At 35.8% G+C, this 24,751-nt stretch overlaps 1 protein-coding gene across 1 annotated transcript; it reads left to right on the top strand.

The window, feature by feature from the left end:
• Positions 1-1,648: 1,648 nt before the first annotated feature.
• On the top strand, positions 1,649-18,619 carry LOC136806147 (speract receptor-like). The gene is made up of 17 exons (XM_067062714.1): positions 1,649-1,792; positions 3,278-3,987; positions 5,373-5,716; positions 6,402-6,546; positions 7,136-7,357; positions 7,704-7,791; positions 9,482-9,596; positions 10,512-10,664; positions 12,196-12,372; positions 12,760-12,922; positions 13,213-13,368; positions 14,055-14,244; positions 15,377-15,517; positions 16,125-16,317; positions 16,840-17,014; positions 17,452-17,642; positions 18,302-18,619. Exons 2-17 carry the CDS (start codon positions 3,285-3,287, stop codon positions 18,407-18,409), a joined length of 3,264 nt encoding a protein of 1,087 aa, XP_066918815.1. The 5' UTR covers positions 1,649-1,792; positions 3,278-3,284; the 3' UTR covers positions 18,410-18,619.
• Positions 18,620-24,751: the final 6,132 nt, after the last annotated feature.

Raw genomic sequence — 24,751 nt, 5'->3', positions numbered from 1 at the left:
AAGGGATATTGTGACGATGTAAACAACTAAAAGCCCATTCCAATATTACCAATAAACCATATGAAAATGTTTCAAGCGATGGGCTGTTCCATTAAATTCCCATACATTGGAACCGAACCTTTTTAAGGCAAATATACATTCTTAGAAATATATGAATACCCCCTAAAAAATGGCAAAATTTGTAAAAAAAAAACCTTGAAAAAATGTTTTACATACCCTAAAAGTAAGGGTGGAGGAACTAAAATCAGTCTTTAACCCCCTAGTAATTTTAGAATAAATTTGAAAAAATGAAAAAAATACTTTGTTTTACTTCTTGGAAATTTTTCTCCGATTGCCCCCTGGAAATGTTCGTCCACCCCCACCCCTTTTATGATATAAAATGGAATAGCCCAATTGTTCACTCTCAAGTTGTTCACAATCTGGCTTCTGGAACGAGTACTCAAGTGATAATGCAGTGATATGTGTTTCTAATGGGCTGTTCCAGGAAAAATTTGTATCCCTATGTCAAGGAAGCCTTATAAAAAGGTGATCCCCTGGATTTTTTCCAAATTTTCAGGACCCTCTTGGATTTTTCTCTTTCTTTGGACCACCATGGATTTTCGACCTCGTGGTATTGACCACCCTAGATTTCCGACGTCATACCTCCTCGACGTTGGAAGTACCAGACTATTACTGGAATAGCCCAACTTTATCCTTGTGGAACTTGGAAAGGAAATTATTTGTGTGCTGGTTCTTGTTGATTTAAAAAAGGCTTTTTATACATTGGATCAAAAAATACTCCTCAAAACACTTTTCTGTTATTGGATCAAGGATAATTCTTTCGCCTGGTTTCAATCCTATTTATGACAGAGTTCAATACAATCTCTTTGGAGATGCCTGCTTAGAAATGACAGTTGAAGAGAATACGGTATTCAACACGGATCAGTACGTGGGCCCTTTCTTTACATCATTTGATAGCATTGGACAAAGCATCAGGGTTACTTTTTTCCATTTCTACGCAGACGATAATGTCATAAGAGCTTAATCTCAATAAAGTTTCAATGTGAAGTTGTCGTATTATAAGGACAAGCTTTTCTACTACCCCCATCTCCAGTCCCCAAGTAAACAGGTTACATAATTTGAAACAAAACAATATTCTGATTGAAGAGCGAGCGGCCATTAGGTGTAAGTTTAGAAAAAATGCAAAGAGGGCAGGGTGTGGCAAAGAGTGAGGAAAACATATTTACACAACTTTGGTTTTCCTGAAATCTTCTTTTAATACCAAAACAAACTTCTTTCTCAACAAAAACATATTCCCTTGAAACCACTAAAAAAGTTTTCATCAACAGGAAAATAAACTAAAAACTTTTTCGCCGCAATGTAAAAAACATCAATATTTTTCATAAACAATTCTTTCAAAGCAGATGTTTTTTCAAGTTATTTTGGGTGCTTTTCATCCTTTTTGTGTTCTTATAAAATTATTCTGGCAAAAAAAAGTGGACCGGATCGTGAAATGGACCCAAAATAACTGAAAAAAAAACATCTGCTTTTGAAAACGTGACTGCCCCTTTAAAACTTAAGTCGTACGCTCCTAAGTGATTACTCAAATGGTATTTGGTTGTTGAACTGTAAACACATGAGAATGGAAAATTGTTTTCCAACTTATCTCCTCAGTTAACACTTACAAAAAAATACAAATTTTGGAAAGAAAAGGTAGAAATAATATCTTGACTTACTGGGATAAGGTTGGATGCAAATTTTTTGGAAGATTTGTAGGGAAGATAATTAAAAGAGGAATCAAATACAATACATAGTAAAAGTCTCCATAACTTGAAGCCGGTATTTCCTTATCTTTGTCCACCTTTTTTGGACAAACTTTATTTTCAGATCATTTGTAGTAGAGAGGTATGGGGAGAGTCGTCACATGTTGACCCATCACCAGATATACAGGCTTTATGGATTAAAAAACTAAGGGCGATACATTTGTAAGGTCTTTTGATTATCAAAGCTCAGATTTATTTCCAGGTTCTAGAGGATTGCCAAAACACAAATTACCTTTGATATTTTTAGTTTGATCTTCGATGCTAGACGGGTAAATGAAATCTATTTATCATCTTCAAATTGGTTGATCCTCCTGAATGAGTTCAATAAAAATTTCAAACACAGAAGCGACTTCATTTTATTTTCATAAAATCAAAATTTATTCAAGACGTTTCGGTGTCATCCGACCACCATCATCAGATTAAAAACATCGAAATGAAAATTTCTAATCTGAAAATGTTAACAAATTGTTTTAAAAAAAATTTACAAACGAGGATAATTGGTAAGATCAAATAAAACAATACGCTATAAAATCTGCTATAAAATCAATCAATAAATAAATAAATTAGCAATAAAATGACTCTCAAGTCTATTCATCATCTTCCTACTCCTTCACAAAATACCAACCACTACACACTAAAGTCTTGATCACACCATCCTGACATTTCGTCCTCCATAATCTTAAAACTGTGACAATCTCTAAAATACTTTATAAGCATCAACCAAGTAAATAAAGCTAGTGTCCTGAAATCAGAAAAACATTTTGAACTGTCAGCTTTCGCATTGCTTTTGGAAATCTTTTTCTGAAACAAAAAATTAGATAATTTAACGGAGGTAAACAAAAGTCGTTTATCCAATGAGCATATGAATATTGTGAAATATTCAAAATGATTTTAGAATGGCAATTATTTTAGAACCTAAACTAAAAGGTGAAGCAAAAGTCCTCAGTCTTGAGCCCAAAACACCCCCTTCTCACAGGCCCGGTAGAACCCCCTCCAACTGGAAAGGTTTGACAAAATATCGTTTCTAGTGGAAAATTTTACTCTACCATAATTTTTGTCCCGCTGTGAATAATCATATCAACAAATCCTCACTGCAAAAATGTTGTGCTATTTTTCCATCCCCACTGAAATTTTCTGAATTTAAATCTTCAGCCATAAAAAAAACAAGGGTCGCAATCCCCGAGTTTCAGTCCGTTAGTTTTACCCCTTTGGCTGAAGAAATCTTACCAGGTCTGTTAAAAAGGTGTGTTGTAAAAAGTGTGTTGGAGATGTCGAACCTTACAATTATAAAGACTTTACAAAGGAGAAGACATGAGCCATATGAATGAATGCCACAGTAATCCACTATATATTAACTTTTGAATGAATACATCTCCGATCAACTGTGTCTATTATAATTAAGTACTATATAGTAAATATGTCATAGTGTAATAGTAATATGTCACTTTTCTAGGTATGATTCTCATATATCATAGATCAAGGATGACAAAAATGTGCAAAGAGTTACTGGCGACAGAGGGAAAATTGCTGACACTTCTTATGCTTCTGGTAATATCCAGTAATGTTGTCATGGTTTCTGGTGTGCCACAAGAGATTACGATTGGGTTTCTGCACCCTGGCTTTTCAAAGGCATTCAAACTAAACAATATCAAAGGAGGTCTGGTGAAAGTATTAGATGATATCAATAATAGGGATACCATTTTAAATGGCACCCGTTTGAACGTAAAACTTGCTGACTCAGGATGCGACGAAAGCATGGCGATCGGGGCGGCGGTTGATCTTTATAATGCGGGCGTGAAAGCAATGATTGGGCCCGCTTGTTCAGTTTGTTGTCTTTCAGCTGGCTTACTATCGACGAGTAAACAGATCCCTTTGATTTCCTACTCTTGCTCTTCAATTGAATTATCAAACAAAGACAACTATCCATACTTCGCGCGTACAAAACCGTTCGCGCGTACAGGACCATGGGCAACGAGAGCTCTTACAGCAATCACGAAAAGAATGAACTGGCGTCAAGTATGTATCATTGAACGTGTTCACGAAATTTATACGCTGGTATCTGAGAATCTACGAGAAGAATTTTTATCACAGAATTATACGGTCTACCGAGAGAGATTCTATTATGAAGATACTACTTTCCAAGAAAAAGAAGAATATCTAGCCAGCTTGCAAGACAGATGTAGAGGTGAGGACGTCATGGCTTTTATTTTTACGCAGTAACGTCTATTCGACTTTTTCGAATGTTTTTTGAGTCCAGATTTTAATTTTTGACACCACTTTAAACTTTTGAAACTCATGCAGTAACGAATAAATCGGATTTGCATATCAGAACACTTGAAAGGCTTCTATTTTTCGAAAATAGTCTAAGTGGAACTCACCAATAAGCGGAATGAAAAATAAACGAATTCATGTAGAAAAGCGCTTTGTTATGCAAACGTCATTATTATCACCTCTCTTATTTGACCGAAATTCAATCACATCCTCCTTTTCGTCTTAAGTAGGGAGCTTATTTTGGCAGAAACTAATTTTTCGCGAATGACAGTGTAAATCTGTTCTTTTTTGCCTTATTTGGAGCTTTTTTTGTGAACTCAAGAAGTTATTTTGGTGAGTGAGCAAAAGCTTTATTTTTGACAGGAACTTTCGTCTAAATTCGCAAGTAACTTTTTGTCTAAATTCGCCAAATTCGCCAAAATTAGTTCCCACTAAGATAAGTTCCCTTAAGGTAATTCAAAAGTTGGTTGTGCCTTTTTCTGGCTGGTTGTGGCTGGTTGTGCCATTTTCTGGCTGGTTGTGGCTGGTTGTGGCTGGTTGTGGGTGGTTGTAGCTCGTTGTGGCTGGTTGTGGGTGGTTGTGGGTGGTTGTAGCTCGTTGTGGGTGGTTGTGGGTGGTTGTGTGTTTTAGTATTACCCTAATTACCACAAAGTTCGATGGGATTGAATTCAAAACAAAAAACATATCTATTTTTAGATTGGCCACGGTATGCTACTGTCCTATGATCTTCACTTTCATATTAGTAAATTCTCAACCCTATGAAAAAACTACTCGCTAATTTATCACACCCCTGTACTTGAAAGTGCCATTTTTCATCTGAATTCCATTGTTTTTGAACCAGAAAGTTCAGTGGGGATGGAAAGAATATCACATATTTTGCAGTGAGGATTTGTTTAAATCTAATTATTTCAGTGGGGACAAAGATTAGAGCATAATTGTCCACTGGAGACGATATTTTGGCCAATTCTTTAATAATAATAGGAAGGGGTCTTAGTGGGTCTGTGAGAAGGGGGTGTACTATGATAAAGTGCAATAAATAGCACACTCCTGTCTTTAGAAATAAGTTTCATCGGGAAAATAAGGAGTCCTATAGCAGAATAAGAGGGCTTCTAGATTCTAATTTAAAATCTTTATTCATTTTATAAGTAGTACAGTTAAAAGAAGAACTCCCTCCTAGATCCACCATTTAAGAAAGTAGGCGAGAAAAAAGGGAGATTGGACGGAGGGAAGGGATAAGGCTGTTAGAAACATACTGGTTCATCAATAGTGGAAAATTTTATCCATCATATTATATTCCAGTGTTCTTCATCGTGACTGACAAAGGATCACTCAACGAATTTTTAATACACGCATACCATCGTGGTTTGTTAACCAAAGAAAAAGGCTTCGCTTTCCTCACCATCGATTTCAAAATTGCTTTCTTTGAAATTCTACCCGAACACAATGTACCAGGTGAAACAGACGAAGATAGAGTAAACTTTTTACATAAACATATTTTACAAGGCTTAATAACAGTATCAGCAGTACGCCCAACCAACCAAGGGAATCCAAAATTCGCCCAATTTGAACAAGACGTGGAGAAGATGAAGCACATGGCACCGTGGGACGTTCTACCGTATAATGAGTCTTGGCCATTAAGAGATGTAAGTGGCACTTACATTGGGCGAAGGCAGTTGACAGGACTGTGACGCCCTAAACGAACTTCACACATGCAAAAATTGCAGATAACTTATATAAAGCACTAGATCGGGGAGACTAGATGGAGCTACTCGGCCCTTGGCTGGACCAAAATAATGCGTCACTTTTAATTCTAGGACACAGTTTAATACTAACAATAAACCTTTGCATAAATTAAGTCACAAACATCCCTTGCCTCGTTTTGAAATTATTGCTATGGTGATTAACTCCCAGTGGAGTTTATCTTTTTATTTGAAACTACACGTTATATTCATAAAAAGATTATTTAATATCTCAAAGGACATAATCACCATGGTAATTGTTTGAATACAAGGCAAGTGATGTTCGTGACGTAATTTATGAAAAGGTCTATTTGATCAATCAAGACAAACAACTACCGTACCGGCAATTTGTTCATACCGAACTGTGGTCTTATCAGCAAAGATGACACATTATTTTGCTTCAACTGCCTTGAATTAAAGAAAGACAAGTAGCCCTATCAATTGTTTTAAGATAGAAGTGGCGCGTGACGCAGCGAAAACCAATCTTTAGAAAAGATTGGACCTGGTCAGATGCAGAATTTTCATTTTTTCTACCCCCCCCTCCTGGACAATGTTGGAAATAACCTACTTCTTTTCTTTAACGTTTCAGCCAAATGCTGTTAATTCTGCTTATACGTATGACACTGTCTGGTTAGTTGCTATGGCAATGGATCTCATTTTGAAAGAAAATCCAAACTCTACTCTGAACGATCCACGTTTGATTTATGAAACCGTTATCAACACAACTTTCAATGGTAGGTCACATATCATTAATTTTAAAACATTCCTGGATGATCAATAACAGATCCAGATATCTTATTGGCACTTTTTCAGCCGGCCCATTTTGGTGTTATCTTTTGGTTGCCGTCGTAATACATCACTGTCTCACAGCCCCGGTGGAACTTTTTTCCTCAGTGAGGATAAAATTTCTATTGAAATTCAAATGGGGATATAAATTCTATTGTTCCAAGGTTAAAAAAATCCATCGGGTTTGGTTTTGGAGTGCAGTTTTAAAACATTGATTTTCGGACGAGGATGAAATCAAAGTCAATTTCCCAGTGGGGCTGAAATTTCCGGGTATTTTCCTACCAGGGACGAAATTTTTGCTAAATTTTCCTGTGGGGCTGGGGTCCCAGCCGGTCTGTGACACAAGGGAGTCGTAATGAATGCCAGCGTAAGGGATCGGATTTTAATCAGAGTCAGGGTGAAAATGGAAAAAATTCAGATTTTGCGGACGTAAATTAGGACATTGGATTTAGGGTTACGTTAGAAAACCTGCAACACATTGCACTGCAGCGTGTACCGTGGGCCGTGCGAAAACTAATGTGAAAAATTTTTTTATAGGTTTTACAGGACCTTTACACTTAGATGCACAGGGAGATCGAATCCCAGATTTCCATATTTCGAATTTGGTAGATGGTGTTGTTGTCAATCTTTACGAATACAGCCCTTTAACTGATGCGGGTGAACTACATTCGAATATCACTTTCGTTTTCCCTGGCAATACTACACAAATACCACTTGACGTGCCAGTCTGTGGTTTTCATAATGAATTTTGTATTGTAGGTAAGTGGTGACCAATATGGTACCCATTTTTTATATAAGCAACCAGGTTGCTAAGGTGGATACCCATTTTTTATATAAGCAAGTAGGTTGCCAATCTGGTACCCACTTTTTATATAAGCAACCAGGTTGCCAATCTGGTACCCATTTTTTATATTAGCAACCAGGTTGCTAAGGCTCAAGCCCTGAAATTAGCCATTTTTTGCCACTATCTCGTAAAGGAAAAAGCTTTTTAGATAGATGATCTAAGCATATGACAAACAATAGCCGCATAAATATGTTACAGCAAATGTTATCAAATGCCTTGCTAAAAAGTATCACCAAAGGTATCCTTATTTTCATTTTATAGAGGAGGCAGAATTCAACTATTTGGTGATTTACGTTGGTGTACCGATTTTCGTCATTCTTCTGACATTCATGGGTCTTTATGTACACAAGTAAGCTTATTTATTCCGTTATATTTTTTTATATAAGGGGGAAAACTGTATAAGATTATAAGGCTTCGATAGACAAAATATTGAAAATAAGTTAAGAACATTTTACCCTACCAACTTTCCTAAGAGATTGCATAAAAGTACTAACAAAATGATCAAAATAAGAACATTTTAAGAATATTTTTAGACTTTAATCTCAAACAGTTAAGAACATAGGAAGACTTCCAAAATTTTGGACGTTCTCATAAGAAAACGTGTACGAAATCTGCAGAGTATTTTTTCCATCTGAAATGACAGTATAGACTTTGCTTTTCAATTTCTAGCAATTGCAGAAGTTCTACGGTTGACAGGGGGGTCAGGGTCTAGGATACCAACCCAGGGCCCAAAATCCTGACTTTTCGAGATTTGAAAGTAGTAGACACCACCACCCCCTAAATTGGTATCAATACCAACTTGAAAAACCCAATTTTCTAAAAAAGGGGGGACCCACCCCCCTAAATTGGTATCGATACCAACATGAAAATCCTGATTTTTTGAAAAAGTGGGGACCCACCCCCCTAAATTGGTATCGATACGAACTTGAAAATCCTGATTTTTCTGAAAAAGGGGGACCCACACCCCCCTAAATTGGCAATCAGTAAAAATGCAAGAAGTTATATGCATAGGATACTGTATACAACGGATGCTAAACAAAATCTGTGGATGTTTTTATTCAAAGAACATTCCTCTTATTAATCACTTATATTATGTACCACACTTAAGACTCCTGAAAATGAAAACAAGATTTTCTCATTCTAACACAAAGTAAATTAAGTTTCTTGAACTAAATTGGCAAAATGTATCAAATTCATAAAACTAGTTGATAAACTAGACTAGATAAAAAACTCATTGTATTAGGCAGGCCTAAAGTCTTTGTAACATAATGATGATGCCTATATAATGAACGTTATGTACAGAAAAGTTTTATCACAACTAAAAAAGTTCTAAGATCTGCTAAGACTTGATTCAGTTTGTTCAACTCTAGTTTTGAATGAATTTTGGTTGATTGAAAGGATTGAGAGCAGCAAAAGTTAAATAAAAATTTAATTTCAATTATAGAATGAAGAATGCTTTTATATGGAATCAGGATATAGTGTAAACGATTCAAATAAGGTTACATTGTACAACACTCTCCAGCTGAGGGTACCATTATTTGAGTTCAAAAATCATACAAAGATTCGAATAACGGCAGCTAGAATTAGAGAAATAGTTTACTGTATAGAAAAGAAACTTCATTGGTATTTATCATTCACTGCCTTAATATGGAATTATCATAATTTTAGCGAATTTGTCAAATTCATTCAAAATTTGCCAAAATTAAGCTCCCTGGAACCAATGTTTCGAAAATCAACCCGGTGAGAGACCGAATATCTAAAATTTTGCTCCATTTTTGTCGTTTTTACGAACCTTTACGGGAAGTTTTCGCTAAACTGTCGTTTTTACGAGCCTTTACGGGAAGTTTTCGCTAAACTGTCGTTTTTACGAACCTTTACGGGAAGTTTTCGCTAAACTGTCGTTTTTACGAACCTTTACGGGAAGTTTTCGCTAAACTGTCGTTTTTACGAACCTTTACGGGAAGTTTTCGCTAAACTAAATGCCAACATAAATTCGCTTGTCTAAATTTATAAATTTACATTATTTTGTTGTTATACAGCAAGAGAAAGTATGAAATGAGTATGCTTTGTAAAGGATTATTGATCGACTCCAAAGAAATTTCGTTCGGATTGGATAATGTTGAAACTGCTTCATTCAGAAGTCGAATATCTGCTGTAAGTTCTTTTCACAATGTTTGAATCCACAGATATCAAACTCCTTCACACAATGCTTTCAAATAAGGGAACAGATTTTGGTGAAAACAAATTGATGGATGTGGCGGATGTTACTATAATAATTCTCGTAATGTGTGCTTTTTCAGGCCTTGGCCAAAAATCTACTTCACCCGTCATTTGAAATTCCCACAAAATTAAATTCCCTCTAAAACAGCATTTTAAGCCATCCACCAAATTAGATTCCCGCCAAAATTTCCTTCCTTAACAGGCTAACTACCCACAGATTTCCCGAGTAGTGGTGAACATTATAAAGCCGAAATCTGATTGGATGGTATCAAGATATAAAATTAAGACACCTTGAAAATGTGTGCTTGCCGTCGTGCTTATCGTTCTCGATACATAAAACCTAGTACTATCATACTAGAAAAACAAAATGAGATAAAGCACCTTTCTACCAAAAATGAAGTTTCAAGTATTAAAGTTTTCATTTTTTTTAAAATCTATTTGCGTAGAATAAACGCAGGCGACGTATAGTATAGGCTAGTGGTTCAATCGACATCTCTTGGTTACCCCCCGGGGAGGGGGTACTAGGGTTTTCAAATGAGGGGGTATGTTGTGATGGGACCTCCAAAAACTGACCCTTAGAGAGACTGATTTTTGCTGAAAAGGTGACCCTTAAAAGAGACTTTTTTTCTTCGATTTTTGAAAAATTCCCTTCCCTTTAGAGTGACTTTTTTACAATTTCTTCACTCTAAATTAAAAAAAATGATTTTTTGCGACCCTATGAGAGACTTTAAAGGTGAGAAAAAACAAGCCTTACCATCCGCACATTCCCAGCACCCATTTTTGCCTAAATACCACATGTTTTGACTGCATTGATATAATTCTGCAAACCGTGTATTTTTTGTTGCATAGATGAGTTCAGCTACACGAGATAGCGGTTTCATCAATTTACGACGGTTGGCAAAATCAAAAGTGGTCATTTGGCGTGGTGAAAAAGCCTTCGTGAAGATAATCAAAAAGTGTAAAGTGGACTTGACAAAGATGCTTCTCATTAAATTAAAAAGGGTAAAAAACTGTTTATCACAGTATAGTTTTTCATTGCTTCTAACGGGTTTGCGAGTAAGTGGGGGACATTTTAAGGGGCTAAAAGAATCGATTTAAAGATGATCCCTGTAAATTAGCTTTTTCCCGGGGCACCTAGGCAAAATTGGGTACGGGGACGTGCCGCTCGTCAGGGTCACTTTTTTTGGCTCTAAAGATATCTGCCAGGGTCGACTTCTGGTTTTTTAAGACAATTTTCAGGGTGGAAATTAGAAAAGTTTTCAAATTTTCAACTATTTTCAGTCGTTTTCATTAATTTTGCTAATTGTCATGGTGAAAATAAGAAAAATTTCAATTTTTCGTTCTGACAGGGTCCCAATTTTCCGAAAATTCTCATCCGACAGGGTCCGATTTTCAAACTCCAGCGGCACGTCCCCTTTGGCCGTCAAGGTCAGTGCCCCCCCCCCACGGAGTTTTTGTTGGAAAAAGATTAAGGTTTGAATTATTTACGTGAAACTAAAGTCTATTCACGATAAGTGTGCACTCTTTTTCATCTACCTATAACTTTTGAAGGAATTCTTCAATCTTTATAAATTTGGTATCATCGGAAAGATATTAGTGAGTGGAACAATTTGAAATAAATAAATATTTAAAAAAATTCTAAAAATGAAGATGAAAATGAAGAAGAAAAAAATGAAGATCTTGTAGATAAAAGCTATAACTTTAATTTTCACTGGAGAGATTTTTTGATCTTAGAGGTCATCACTGTGAAAAATATGTATTAAAATATTTATTCAATATAAAGTTATGATATAAATTTGATAAGTGATTGACCCCAAAAAACAGCAAAAAACAGCAGAAAAAGCGTTTTTAGACGTCAATCAGCTTATAATTTTGTTTGATATCTTTTGACTGAATGATTATTTTTGAAATATTTTTTCACAGTGATAACGTTCGATGATCAATGATTTACTTCAGCGAAAATGATAGTTATTGCACTTTTCTACAAGATCTTCATTTTTTCTTCTTCATTTTCATCTTTATTTTTAAATGTTTTTTTAATATTTTTTTATTTTAAATTGTTCCACTCACTAATATCTTTCCGATAATACCAAATTTTTAAAGATTAAAGAATTCCTTCAAAAGTTATAGGTAAAAGAAAAAAGAGTGCACATTTATCGTGACTAGACTTTTGTGGCAATCTTATTCGATGTATGCTGCAACCTTGATGATGATGATGATGCATTTAAAGGCTCTTCCTGAAAAAATCGATATATAGCGGTGGAGAGTCTATTGATATTCAAATTTCGACTATCTGTCAACTCCCCCCCCCCCCTGGACATCCTAACCTAAGGTTGTACCTAATTGTCAGAGGGCTTACAATTGTAACTCTATCTAAAAACCCTCAAAGTGAGGTGATTTAAGACTAAAAGCAGTCTATTTAGTACGATTCAGCTCTTAATAGCAGAGAATTTTTTGAAAATTAACCCGGGGACACATTTATTCGGGAATTTAAAACAAAAGCTTCATTAAAAGAAAAACTTTCACTTTTCAGCTAAAAGACATCAACCACACGAACGTCAACCCTTTTTTGGGAGTTTTTCAACAAGGACATGATTTTCACATTTTGTGGAATGTCTGTCAGAAAGGAAGCCTTCAAGACGTCTTACAAAATGAAGACATCGAATGCGACTGGACTTTTCGTTTATCGTTTATCAATGATATTGCTAAGGTAAACCAAAGTTGTCAATATGCTTTTTTATAAGAGTATCCAAGATTTTTGAAGCTGTTGAATGTTCTTAACTTTTTGAGTTTTAAGCCTAAAAATGTTCTTGACCCGTTCTTGTTTTTCCTATTTTATGAGTGTTTTTGTCTATTTTCCTAAGAAATCGAGTGTTTTCGAGTCCCCAAATCTTTAAAAAAATTTCTTAACTTGTTTTTAACATTTTGGCCATCGAAGCCTCATGTTCTTAGAGTTTTTTTTATAAAAAACGTGTATATCGAGAAAACCACGAAAAACCAATAAAAATATTATAATCAAACTAAATACCTAATAATTATAAAAAAGGATCTGCTTTTATTTAGTATATATCACACTCTACATATATAACCATTTTAGGGGTTGACTGAGATTTTCAAGAATGGTGGAGTGCATGGCAACCTGAATTCATCCAATTGTTTGATTGACAACCGATGGGTCTGTAAAATATCAAACTTCGGGTTGACTCACTTCAAATCGGGGATAAAAACGTTACCCGATAATTCGTACGAGGCTTACAAAAGTAAGTAGTAATATTTTCAGATCATTATATCTTAATTGGTGTGACACTTGAATTTATAACTCTTTTTTAATTCTCTGGGAGAAAGACAGAAATGTAACAACCCCTCCTCACAGACCCACTGAATTTTCTGACTTGAAAACAACAGAATTTATATCTCCAGCCATAAAAAATATAGGAATATCAGTCCCCATCGAGTTTCAGTCCGTCATTTTTTACCCCACACTGGCTGAAAAACTCCTGCCGGGTTCTGTGAGAAGGGGTGTGATGTATAAGCTTCCATTTGATTACAGAGCAATTTTGGAAAGCACCTGAACATATTATCGACTACGATTTGGCGCCGAGCAAAGAAGGTGACATTTATAGTTATGGGATCATATTGTATGAAATCAGCGTCCGCGATGACCCTTTTCATTACGAAATGCGAAGATCGGGATTACAACCTAGAGGTGAGTTGCGGAAAGCGGGAAAACGGGAAAACGGTGATAAGGAAATTATGATGTGAAGTCATCATCACTGATACGAGTTGCTTTTATGCACCTTCCTGGCTTAATCAACAGAAACTATTAAATAAGAAAATTAATAAGAAAATCTCTGGAAATCGTGCAAAACTTCTTTATTCTGGACGTTACCGGACCTGGCGAACTTGATTTTTAAAGATTGTGCTTCTAGTAGGGGGCCAAGTCTCAGGTCCTGTGGCAACTTTTATAGGACTAAACGAAACCTGTTCCATTTCAAAGTTTAGTATATAATTAGAATTTTTTGAAAATAGTCAAATTTTTAAGGCCCGGGAAAATATTTTGTGACCAAAATAGTGACGCCATTGGCAAAACTGCAAGGGAAAATAAGGGGTAGGAAGATAGCTGATTTTCAAAAGTCAAAATAAACGAAAATGATTGATATCATCTGATAGAGCATGAAATTCTGAGCAAAAAATTGTATTACAACAACTCTTTGACTAAAACACACAAAGAAATACAGCTGCTTTAAGACCAACTAACTGTCAGCGTCTACTGTGATTTTGACTTCAAATCTTGTCTTGATCGTACTGACGCCGGTATGTTTTTGAACTTCAATCAAGCGGCTAATTTGAAAATGAAAAAATTAACCTGTCTTGTTCATTTTCCTCTTTTAGACATCATTGAAATGGTGCGATCTAAGGGAGCCAATGAGAAACCCTTTAGACCTACCATTATGGAAGGGAATGGGGCACCTGGTGATTACAACAATTTGATGAGAAGATGTTGGGAACAAGATCCCGAGGAGAGATGTCAAATCAAAGATATCAACAAAACTGTTCACAAACTCAATCGAGATTTTGGAATGTAAGCGCAAACTTGTATCCAGTCCCTTAGCTCGCTTTTTGATAATTTTGATAGCGCTCACGATTGGGCTTTCCCAGAAAAAAAACGTAAAGCCCCTGTTGAGGAGGTCCATTTCCATTCCAAGAGTGTAAAGTTTGATATGTGGCGGATTTCCATAGGAAGATACAAAAATCTGTCAAAAATAACTGGAATTCCATGGTGGTAGCTTTTTAAATCCTACTAAAATTCAGAATTCCAGAGGGGTTTAAACCTGAAATTACCTGGAATTCTAGGGGTTTACAGCATTTCCAGCCACAGAGGGATGGACCTCCTCATACGGTTTTTTGGAAAAGCCCATTGTATCACGTCCATCATTAAAATCAGAAAGTAATGCAGGTGGCTCTGGATATGAGATTGATGTAAGCGATGTAATTTATATCATTCAAAAAGAAATCACCTTGTAATCACAAATATTAACCAAGTTTTTGATCATATTTGAGGGCGGCTATCTTTTGTTGGGTGTGAGACGTGGACGCCACTCCTTTCTGGCTTTTTACAATTACCCCTGACCAATATCCTCAGTTGTTGAGGACCAAGCAGAAATACATCAAATACCATTTATCAAGCTAGATCTTTGATCTTAGATCTTACTCGACTGGAGTCGTGCCCAGAAACTTACACATTGTAGGGAGCTCTACCTTCAAACTAGGGTCAATTTTATCTCTTACCATGACCTCATAAAATAAGGTTGTTTGATAGACCTTTTGTATCATTCTTTTCGTCAATTATATGTTGAATTTGATTTTATCTCCCAAAGAAGGCTTTGATCTCCAAGATTTTGCGTTTCATCCGTCTAAAATCGAAACTTGGGAAAGGTCTTAGGTAGAACTATCTAAGATACTTTTGAATTTAACATTTGATAAAAGATTTTATGAAAGATTTTTTTATCTCCCTAGCATTACACAATATAGGAAACGATCTTTTATAGACCATGTGTTAATGATGATGGAAAATATCTTATCTCTCTAATATTGTTCAATTATGTCTATGGCATTCGGGAAAGGATCATTGATAGACCATATGCCAATGATGATGGAGAATACCTTATCTCTCTAATATTACTCATGTATCTTCCTAACATTATACCATTCAGGAAAGGATCCTTGATAGACCATATGTTAATGATGATGGAGAAATATACAAACAACTTGGAAGATATTGTTGCCGATCGAACTCGACAACTAGAAGAAGAAAAAATCAAAACAGAAACACTTTTGTACAAAATGCTACCCGTGTAAGTAGGGCTTTACGAGTACCAAAATACGTTAACGCAAGGCTATATCTACATTCAATAACCATTCATTTCCTAATTAGAAACAAAACAATCCCTGTGTATGTGTACCTCCGTATTAACCAATTTGTATTTTTCTTAGCTAGAATACTAGTAAAGGTATTCCAAAAGACATTCTGACCAATATTAAAAAACTGTACTGAAACTGGTTAAAAACATACTTCTTTTTATTTACTAAGGATCAGGGCCAAAATACGCTCTCCATGGAATGATTAAAATCGGCTGGTTTTCCAGCCAAGGTGTGTCCGCTGAAAATGTTATAAGAACAAACAATTATTATTTTTAACAACGTAAAATGAAACTATACAAGAACATAAGACTTCGATGACCTAAATATTCAGAACAGAGCATTTTAAGTTTTAAGGCTTTGCGGACTCCAAGACACCTAATTTCTTAAAGGAAAATGAAAAAAAAATAATAACAAAACGGTAAAAAATAAGCACATTTTAATAACACTTTTAGGCTTAAAACTTTATATTGTATCGTGAATTAGATACATGTGTGCCCAACCAATCTTTGTAAGACAAGTCTATCTTTCTTTATTCTAAAGGACCGTAGCAAACAAATTGAAAGAAGGACAACCGGTATTAGCGGAACAATTCGATTCAGTGACCATTTTCTTTTCTGATATTGTTGGCTTCACAGCATTATGTTCAGAAAGTACTCCAATACAGGTGGTCGAAATGTTGAATGATCTATACAGTTGTTTTGATAATATCATCGACTCGCATGATGTTTACAAGGTAGAATATACCTTAAGTCAAGAAATTTTTGCAGGAAGAAATTCTGGCGAACAACTCATTTTTGTTCAATATTTTAGCTGAAAAAAGAGGAAAAAAAGGGGCTTTGAAGAGAAATAGAAACTAAATTGAAAAAAATTAAATTTAGCGAGAATTTATTTAGGCGATTGACCTATAAACTTCTTTCCAGCAAAATTTCTTCCTTTGCGGTATTTCAACTTGACAGTTTAATTCTCTTTAGATGAAATTTTGGAGATTTTTATATTTTTGTTAAATCAGAATCGGCGGCGACTGATCAAAGCATTAGCAACTCAAAGGAAAATTATTTCATGTACTCCTTAAGTAGATTAATTTTTTGCGTAGACTTTTTATTTTCGAATTGATTGAGAATTCGGAAATTTTCACAAGGGTAAAATTTCGCAAATTGGCCTCTTTTATAACTCACTTTTTCATTTTCAAAAGAGTTTTTGGCCAAAATTTTAGATTTTCTTATAAAAAAACGTGTATTCCTCCTTTATATTCTAGGTTGAGACTATAGGGGATGCTTACATGGTCGTCAGCGGTTTGCCTGTTCGAAATGGTTCGCGTCACGCAGGCGAAATCGCTACAATGTCTCTCGACCTCTTGTCTTCCGTACGAACATTCAGAGTGAAACATAAACCCGAATTACAGATGCAACTCCGAATCGGATTACACACAGGTGAGTGTAGAGATTTGTCATGTTTTGTTAAGTGACGTAACTTCTGCCATTATGAAAGCAAACATTCGAATCTGTAATGGTTATTCTACGCAAATTAACGAGGATCGGTAATTCGTTCGAATTATATAACTTCGAATAGACCTTTTCACAAATTACGTCACTAGCAACGCGTTTTACCTCATTTTTAAATTATTGCTACGGTAATTGATTCTCAGAGGAGTTCATAAAATTTTTTTTTTATTTATAAAATAACACAGACTCTGGAAATTTAATCACCTTGGCAATGGTTTCAAAACGAGGCACTCGTTGCACTCGAAATAATTTATAAAAAAGGCCTAATCAAGAGTGCTATTGTACCCTAGAATTTGAAAGAAAAACAAAAAGAGAAACAAAATCACATACCGAAACAACCATTGATTCTTTATTATTCGTTGCAGGCCCTTGCGTCGCTGGAGTGGTCGGCCTCAAAATGCCAAGGTACTGTTTATTCGGGGATACAGTGAATTATGCGAGTCGTATGGAATCCAGTGGATTGGCATTGAGAATACACGTTAGTCCTGAGTGTAAAGAAATCCTGGATTTGTTGAGTGGCTATGAGCTGGAGGAGCGTGGACCGGTCCCTATGAAGGTTTGTCTCTAGAGTTCTGGCGGGAGTCCGCTTAGTTTGATTAAAAATGCCGTGCACCGAGAGAAATTTTCCTTGTAAATTCAATTCCCCTCAAAAGCCGACCTTATCGTTAAGGGTTGTCTGTTACAGACCCGATATATCTACGGGTAATTTCAAAATTCATTGCCGTAGAGGGTCTGTTGTCATTGTATTTTCTAATTTGAGATTTTTCAAACCGACCGCTGTATTAGTATAGAGTACGGCTGAGAGAGGGGAGACGACGAGGGAAGTGTTGCTATTTATAAATTATACTTTATCAAAATCGTAAGGACCGCGCTCGTCTAAAATAACTAAGAATGACAACAAAGTTGCGTGATTATGCTTAAAAATAGGGCACCATATCAGGAAAATTTAGTTTTTTGACTTTCCAGCGCACAACAAGACTCTTGTTGTAGAATTTTCTGCGGGATGGCTATTTTCCTCAAATGTTTAATTTTCAAGTGCTTTCAGAAGTTTACCGTGCACGTAAGAAAATTATGAACAGCTGTTATCAGGTTACTAATTAGAAGCTCGACTATCCGATACGCTCCCTTACTTGATGAAAATCCGATCCCCCTTGAAAACGGAAATGAAGAGCGTCAACGCTATAAATCCATTTTCTCTCACTACAAATTTTACAGGGTAAAGGAACAATCGTTACCTTTTTCTTGACTGGCAAAAAAGGATACAGCAATGAACTTCCTGATCTTGCCAAAGCTGCCAGTATAGATGCTCACACTTTCAAATGAGATGCTTTGTTAGTTCGTAACATACCATCGTATGACATTGTAGCTTCCACGAAAGAATACTGGACAGTATAAAATAACCAATGGAATGTCGCTGTTTACGCGCGTCGGATAATACCATAATACCATGGAATATTGTGTACATATATTGATCTCTTTTGCTCCATTTCAAAGCTTCACCGGTCAATTTTTTGATGCTCTGTGGTTCTTAATCTTGGCAATTTCAGCCTCAAATTATTCCATAATTATTCTTATTATAGGTCAGTATTGAGGCTTTGAACCCAAAATTTGTCTAAAATTCAGTTATTCCAGGCAGTTGTCAGTATTTTCCAGCCTCTCTTACAAAAACAGTGTAGACACATTCCAAGGAGTCAATGATTATACAACGAAAGTCTCTAGAATTCATTTCAAAGATACACCCTTTTAAATTTGAAGTGAAGAGCTTTTAAGAAGTAGGTCCGAGGAGTTAAGCGCCGAAAAAAGAACCCTTCGCGACTCTTTAAAGATGTATTGATCTCATCTATAGCAGAAAATATTGTTAAATTTTAGGTTAAGCAGATTTTTATTGAGATGTTTAATACCGGTTAAACATCCCAATAAGTTTGGATGTATACCTTTTCATAAAATTTATTCTGTATATTACCAACTTTTATTTATTTAGAATTTAAATCTTTTTTTAAATACCAAAATATTATATTATAAAGAAATCCAGAACAATTCATTTTTTGTGTTAAGGCTTGGGGACACGAGAAGTTTTTTTTTGCGTTGGTGCAATGCAACATGCTCCATCCCATCAACCTGAAACGCTTTCTTGTGTCTCCACCCCATTTTTCTTTCTACCAATAAAAGAGAGATCTTACTTTTGTCCCAGTGACAAAATCAGCGTGTCTCTTATGGGTATTTCCCTCACTTTTTGTCCCGTGAAACAAAAAAAGAAACCATAGGACACTTTTTTTCTTGTGTTGGTGGGATAGAGCATGTTGCATCCACCAACGCCAAAAAAACGTCTCGTGTCTGTCCCCAAACCTTTAGGATGATGTTGACAAGGTTGATTGTGACCACGTGTGCCTTAGGTTTTCATTCTTAGCATTTTGATTGAATCAGAGGCAAAAAAAGGGATATTTCTCCCCCCCCCCAGCGATAAGTCTGATCACGATATCAGGTTCTTTTGAGTTGCCGTAACATACTGTTTATTCGGGGATACAGTGAATTATGCGAGTCGTATGGAATCCAGTGGATTGGCATTGAGAATACACGTTAGTCCTGAGTGTAAAGAAATCCTGGATTTGTTGAGTGGCTATGAGCTGGAGGAGCGTGGACCGGTCCCTATGAAGGTTTGTCTCTAGAGTTCTGGCGGGAGTCCGCTTAGTTTGATTAAAAATGCCGTGCACCGAGAGAAATTTTTCTTGTAAATTCAATTCCCCTTAAAAGCCGACCTTATCGTTAAGGTTTGTCTGTTACAGACCCGATATATCTACGGGTAATTTCAAAATTCATTGCCGTAGAGGGTCTGTTGTCATTGATTCTAATTTGAGATTTTTCAAACCGACCGCTGTATTAGTATAGAGTACGGCTGAGAGAGGGGAGACGACGAGGGAAGTGTTGCTATTTATAAATTATACTTTATCAAAATCGTAAGGACCGCGCTCGTCTAAAATAACTAAGAATGACAACAAAGTTGCGTGATTATGCTTAAAAACAGGGCACCATATCAGGAAAATTTAGTTTTTTGACTTTCCAGCGCACAACAAGACTCTTGTTGTAGAATTTTCTGCGGGATGGCTATTTTCCTCAAATGTTTAATTTTCAAGTGCTTTCAGAAGTTTACCGTGCACGTAAGAAAATTATGAACAGCTGTTATTAGGTTACTGATTAGATGCTCGACTATCCGATACGCTCCCTCACTTGATGAAGATCCGATCCCCCTTGAAAACGGAATTGAAGAGCGTCAACGCTATAAATCCATTTTCTCTCACTACAAATATGTTATTTTACAGGGTAAAGGAACAATCGTTACCTTTTTCTTGACGGGAAAAGAAGGATACAACAATGAACTTCCTGATCTTGCCAAAGCTGCTGGAATGGACGCTCACACCTTCAAATGAGATGCTTTGCTAGTTCGTAACATACCATCGTGTGACATTCTTCCACGGAAGAATATTGGACAGTATGAGAAACCAATCGAATGTCGCTGTTTAAGCGCAACGGATAATACCATAATACCATAATACAGTGGAATATTGTGTACATATATATTGATCTCTTTTGCTCCATTTCAAAGCTTCATTTTCAAGAGCTGAAGGCTTTGTAACGATCATTTTTATTTCCGAGATTTTTACTAAAAATGAAAATTAATATCATATTCAGTGTAAACATGTTATTTACCTCCTGTTTTGCAATGGCTAAGAGTATTCCACCACGCTCCTTTTTTATAAGAACTGGTCAATTTTTTCCTGCATGGTGGTTCTTAATTTTTGGCACTTTCAGCCTCAAATTATCCCAAAATTACTCTTATTATAGGTCAGTATTGAGGCTTTGAACCCAAAATTTGTCTAAAATTCAGTTATTCCAGGCAGTTGTCAGCATTTTCCAGCCTCTCTTACAAAAACAGTGCAGACACATTCCAAGGAGTCAATGATTATACAACGAAAATCTCTAGAATTTATTTCAAAGATACACCCTTTTAAATTTGAAGTGAAGAGCTTTTAAGAAGTAGGTCCGAGGAGTTAAGCGCCGAAAAAAGAACCCTTCGCGACTCTTTAAAGATATATTGATCTCATCTATAGCAGAAAATATTGTTAAATTTTAGGTTAAGCAGATTTTTATGGAGATGTTTAATACCGGTTAAACATCCCACCAAGTTTGGGTGTATACCTTTTTATAAATTTTATTGTGTATATTACCAACTTTTATTTATTTAGAATTTAAATCTTTTTTTAAATACCAAAATATTATATTATAAAGAAATCTAAAACAATTCATTTCTTGTGTTAAGGCTTGGGGACACGAGAAGTTTTTTTTTGCGTTGGTGCAATGCAACATGCTCCATCCCATCAACCTGAAACGCTTTCTTGTGTCTCCACCCCATTTTTCTTTCTACCAATAAAAGAGAGATCTTACTTTTGTCCCAGTGACAAAATCAGCGTGTCTTTTGGGTATTTCCCTCACTTTTTGTCCCGTGAAACAAAAAAAGAAACCATAGGACACTTTTTTTCTTGTGTTGGTGGGATAGAGCATGTTGCATCCACCAACGCCAAAAAAACGTCTCGTGTCTGTCCCCAAACCTTTAGGATGATGTTGACAAGGTTGATTGTGACCACGTGTGCCTTAGGTTTTCATTCTTAGCATTTTGATTGAATCAGGGGCAAAAAAAGGGATATTTCTCCCCCCCCCCCCAGCGATAAGTCTGATCACGATATTAGTCGCGCGGCTGAGGTCGAAAAAAGTGGCTAGAAAATGATTTTCGTGATACACCTCTTAGATTCCACTTTTTTCGATGGAAACTCTCGAATTAGTATATGTAGATTCCAAAATCAAAAAGTTTCCACGATATTATCGTGCAAGTAACGAGTAAATGGCGATTTTTTGCGTTTCCAGGCAAAATTGCAAGGCCTGGAAATTCATGATTTTTGGGGGGTCTTCAAATTAAAAAAAGACCTATATCACATGATAGAGCTCTTCAAACTGAGCAAAAAAGTGTATTACACCAAAGTCCCAACTTCTCTAGATCAAAAGTTATGGGCCTATTTGTGGTCAAAAAGGTGTTTAATTTTGCATAAATTAATGCAGATTGTGGGGAAATTCCCTGTTTTCCATCAGTTTTTTACCACAAATAGGCCCATAACTTTTGATCTAGAGAAGTTGGGACTTTGGTGTAATACATTTTTTTGCTCAGTTTGAAGAGCTCTATCATGTGGTATAGGTCTTTTTTTAATTTGAAGACCCCTCAAAAATCATGAAAAAAAATGAATTTCCAGGCCTTGCAATTTTGCCTGGAAACGCAAAAAATCGCCAATTACTCGTTACTTGCACGATAATATCGTGGAAACTTTTTGATTTTGTAATCTACACATACTAATTCGCGAGTTTCCGTTGTTTTTTTTGGAATCTAAAATATGTATCACGAAATGAAACGTTTTTCGACCTCAGCCGCGCGACTATATCACGCGAGTTTTTGTCGTCAATCACGATCACGCAAATCAGCAAAAAAAAAATGGACAATCACGCATCCTTTTGAAAAAGTCCAAATCACGCATCACGGCTCAAAAAGCTTTCAAATCACGATTACGTTTTGACCTTTGATCACGCAATCACGAAAAAAAATTCCAAAAACATCTATTGTGTTTAGTATTCCATGGAGTAATAATGCAATTTTCTAGTCAGCTTTTAAGTCATAAAATCTGGTACCAGTGGATACCCCTTAAAACCACATACCCCTTAAAACCCACAATGTTGCATTTTTGGCTTTCATAACTACCAGATTTAATTTTATGTGGTATGTTTCACTTTTTTACAACCTCTTATAAATGTTCTTTCATAAAATACCAAATTTTAAGGATTTTAAAGATGCTAAAGTATCTTAAAATTCGAAGTTATTCAGAATTTTATCAAAAATCCCTTCAAAAAATCAGGTTTTTTGGACCTAGAAATTACACAATTGAATTTAAGGTCATAAAACCTATACTTTTTAGATACCTATACTTATGGTAGGTATGAAAAAATCATTTTCATCTTCGTGAATAGACCCCAACGAAAATGACAGGCCCTTAAAATTCTACTTTAAAGCACTTTTATGGTGATGATCAATAAATCTCAAAACCTGGTCATGTTGCATACCAAAATGTCACAAATTTGATGGAGATTTAGAAAAACATTAGAACCATAGGTCAAAAATGAAGCGAATGAAGGTTTTGGCCTTTCGTAGCCGTTTTTGACGAAAAAAACCACACACAATTGCATTATGGGCATGAAATCCTGAAAAATGAAAATATTGTTGTGGGAATGAATTTCTAGCAAGTCTTTGAACCATTGAATCACGAAGCAACACCAAATTTGTATCCATCAGCTTGAGTATCCCGTTAGCAAGGGTCGGACTTTGTGGTTTTTAGCCTTATTTTTGTAGGTTTTAAGGGGTATTTTGATTTTAACACATATTTTTGAGATCATTTAGGTACTAATGGTATATTCATAACATTAGTAACTTTACAGTGAATCACTGTTCAAAATTTGAGGTCAAAAGAACTTTTTTGTAAAAAGTTATTCGAGAAAAACCATTTTGTAGGTTTTAAGTGGTAAATAGCTGAAACTGCACTTTTTCACTTTCTCGTGAAAAACTGAAAACTGTTTTCTACAAAACATCACTGCTAGGGAAGACAATCATAGACAACGTACTTTCAACACAAAAAGTTTCAGCCTTACACTCCAACTAAACAATGAGATAGAGGGTACCACTTTTTATTGTGGGTTTTAAGGGGTATCCACTGGTAATTAGAAATATACTACTTAAAAAAAGCAGTTGGAAGGCTTTGGTCATTTTCATGTTCTTCTTATCTTTAATCTCAAGTATAAAATCGTGAGTGATGGATTTTCTTTTATAATTTACTACAATCATAGTTTCCTCCCCCCTAAAGTTAGGGGGGTTATTAAATTCTCAGACAGCCCTGTAAGGGGAGTTCGAAAAAGCCTCAATTAATAGGGGGGTTTGGCTTTTACGTGGGGGTTGGTTATATAGGGGGTTTGAAGCTTTTTTACCAAATAAATTTATTCTGACTATCCCACCTAACACTGGGTGGATAGAGAGGGCTTATAGCAAGCTGCAGATGATTTGTGTGTCGTTTGTGCAAGACGTAACAAGTTGACGATTGAAATTGAAAAAAAAGCCCCTTCGTAGGGGCTTATTTGCTATTTAGCTAATTTTCATAAAAAGTCCTTTGTACAATTTTAGAGCTTTCCCACTGTGGTGGAGAGCGACCATTTTTGGTGGAAATGATACTTAGGAATAGTGGCTAACATTTTTTGAAGTTTAGAAGCCCAACAGATGACTCCTCTCCTTCACAGGGCTCAAAACGCTAATTAGACGGCTTTCAAACTAAGTGGATGCATAATTTTAGAGCTTGCCCCACTGTGGTGGAGAGCGACCATTTTTGATGGAAATGATATTTAGGAATAGTAGCTAACATCTTTTGAAGTTTAGAAGTCGAACAAATGTCTGCTCTCTTTCGTAGAGCGGAAAGTCGAATATCAAACTGAACCTCGAATATCAAAGTAAATATCAAACTGAGTATTAAATTAATTTATTTCTAATATTTCTTAATTTTCGCTCATTTATAAACCTCGTAATGTAAA

This window comes from Clytia hemisphaerica, unplaced genomic scaffold (genome assembly GCF_902728285.1).
Source record: "Clytia hemisphaerica strain Z4C2 unplaced genomic scaffold, Clytia hemisphaerica genome assembly, whole genome shotgun sequence".
In the NCBI taxonomy this organism is placed as follows: domain Eukaryota; kingdom Metazoa; phylum Cnidaria; class Hydrozoa; order Leptothecata; family Clytiidae; genus Clytia; species Clytia hemisphaerica.
The sequence above is the reverse complement of the archived record's forward strand: the minus strand, read 5'-3'. Positions and strand labels throughout refer to the sequence as shown.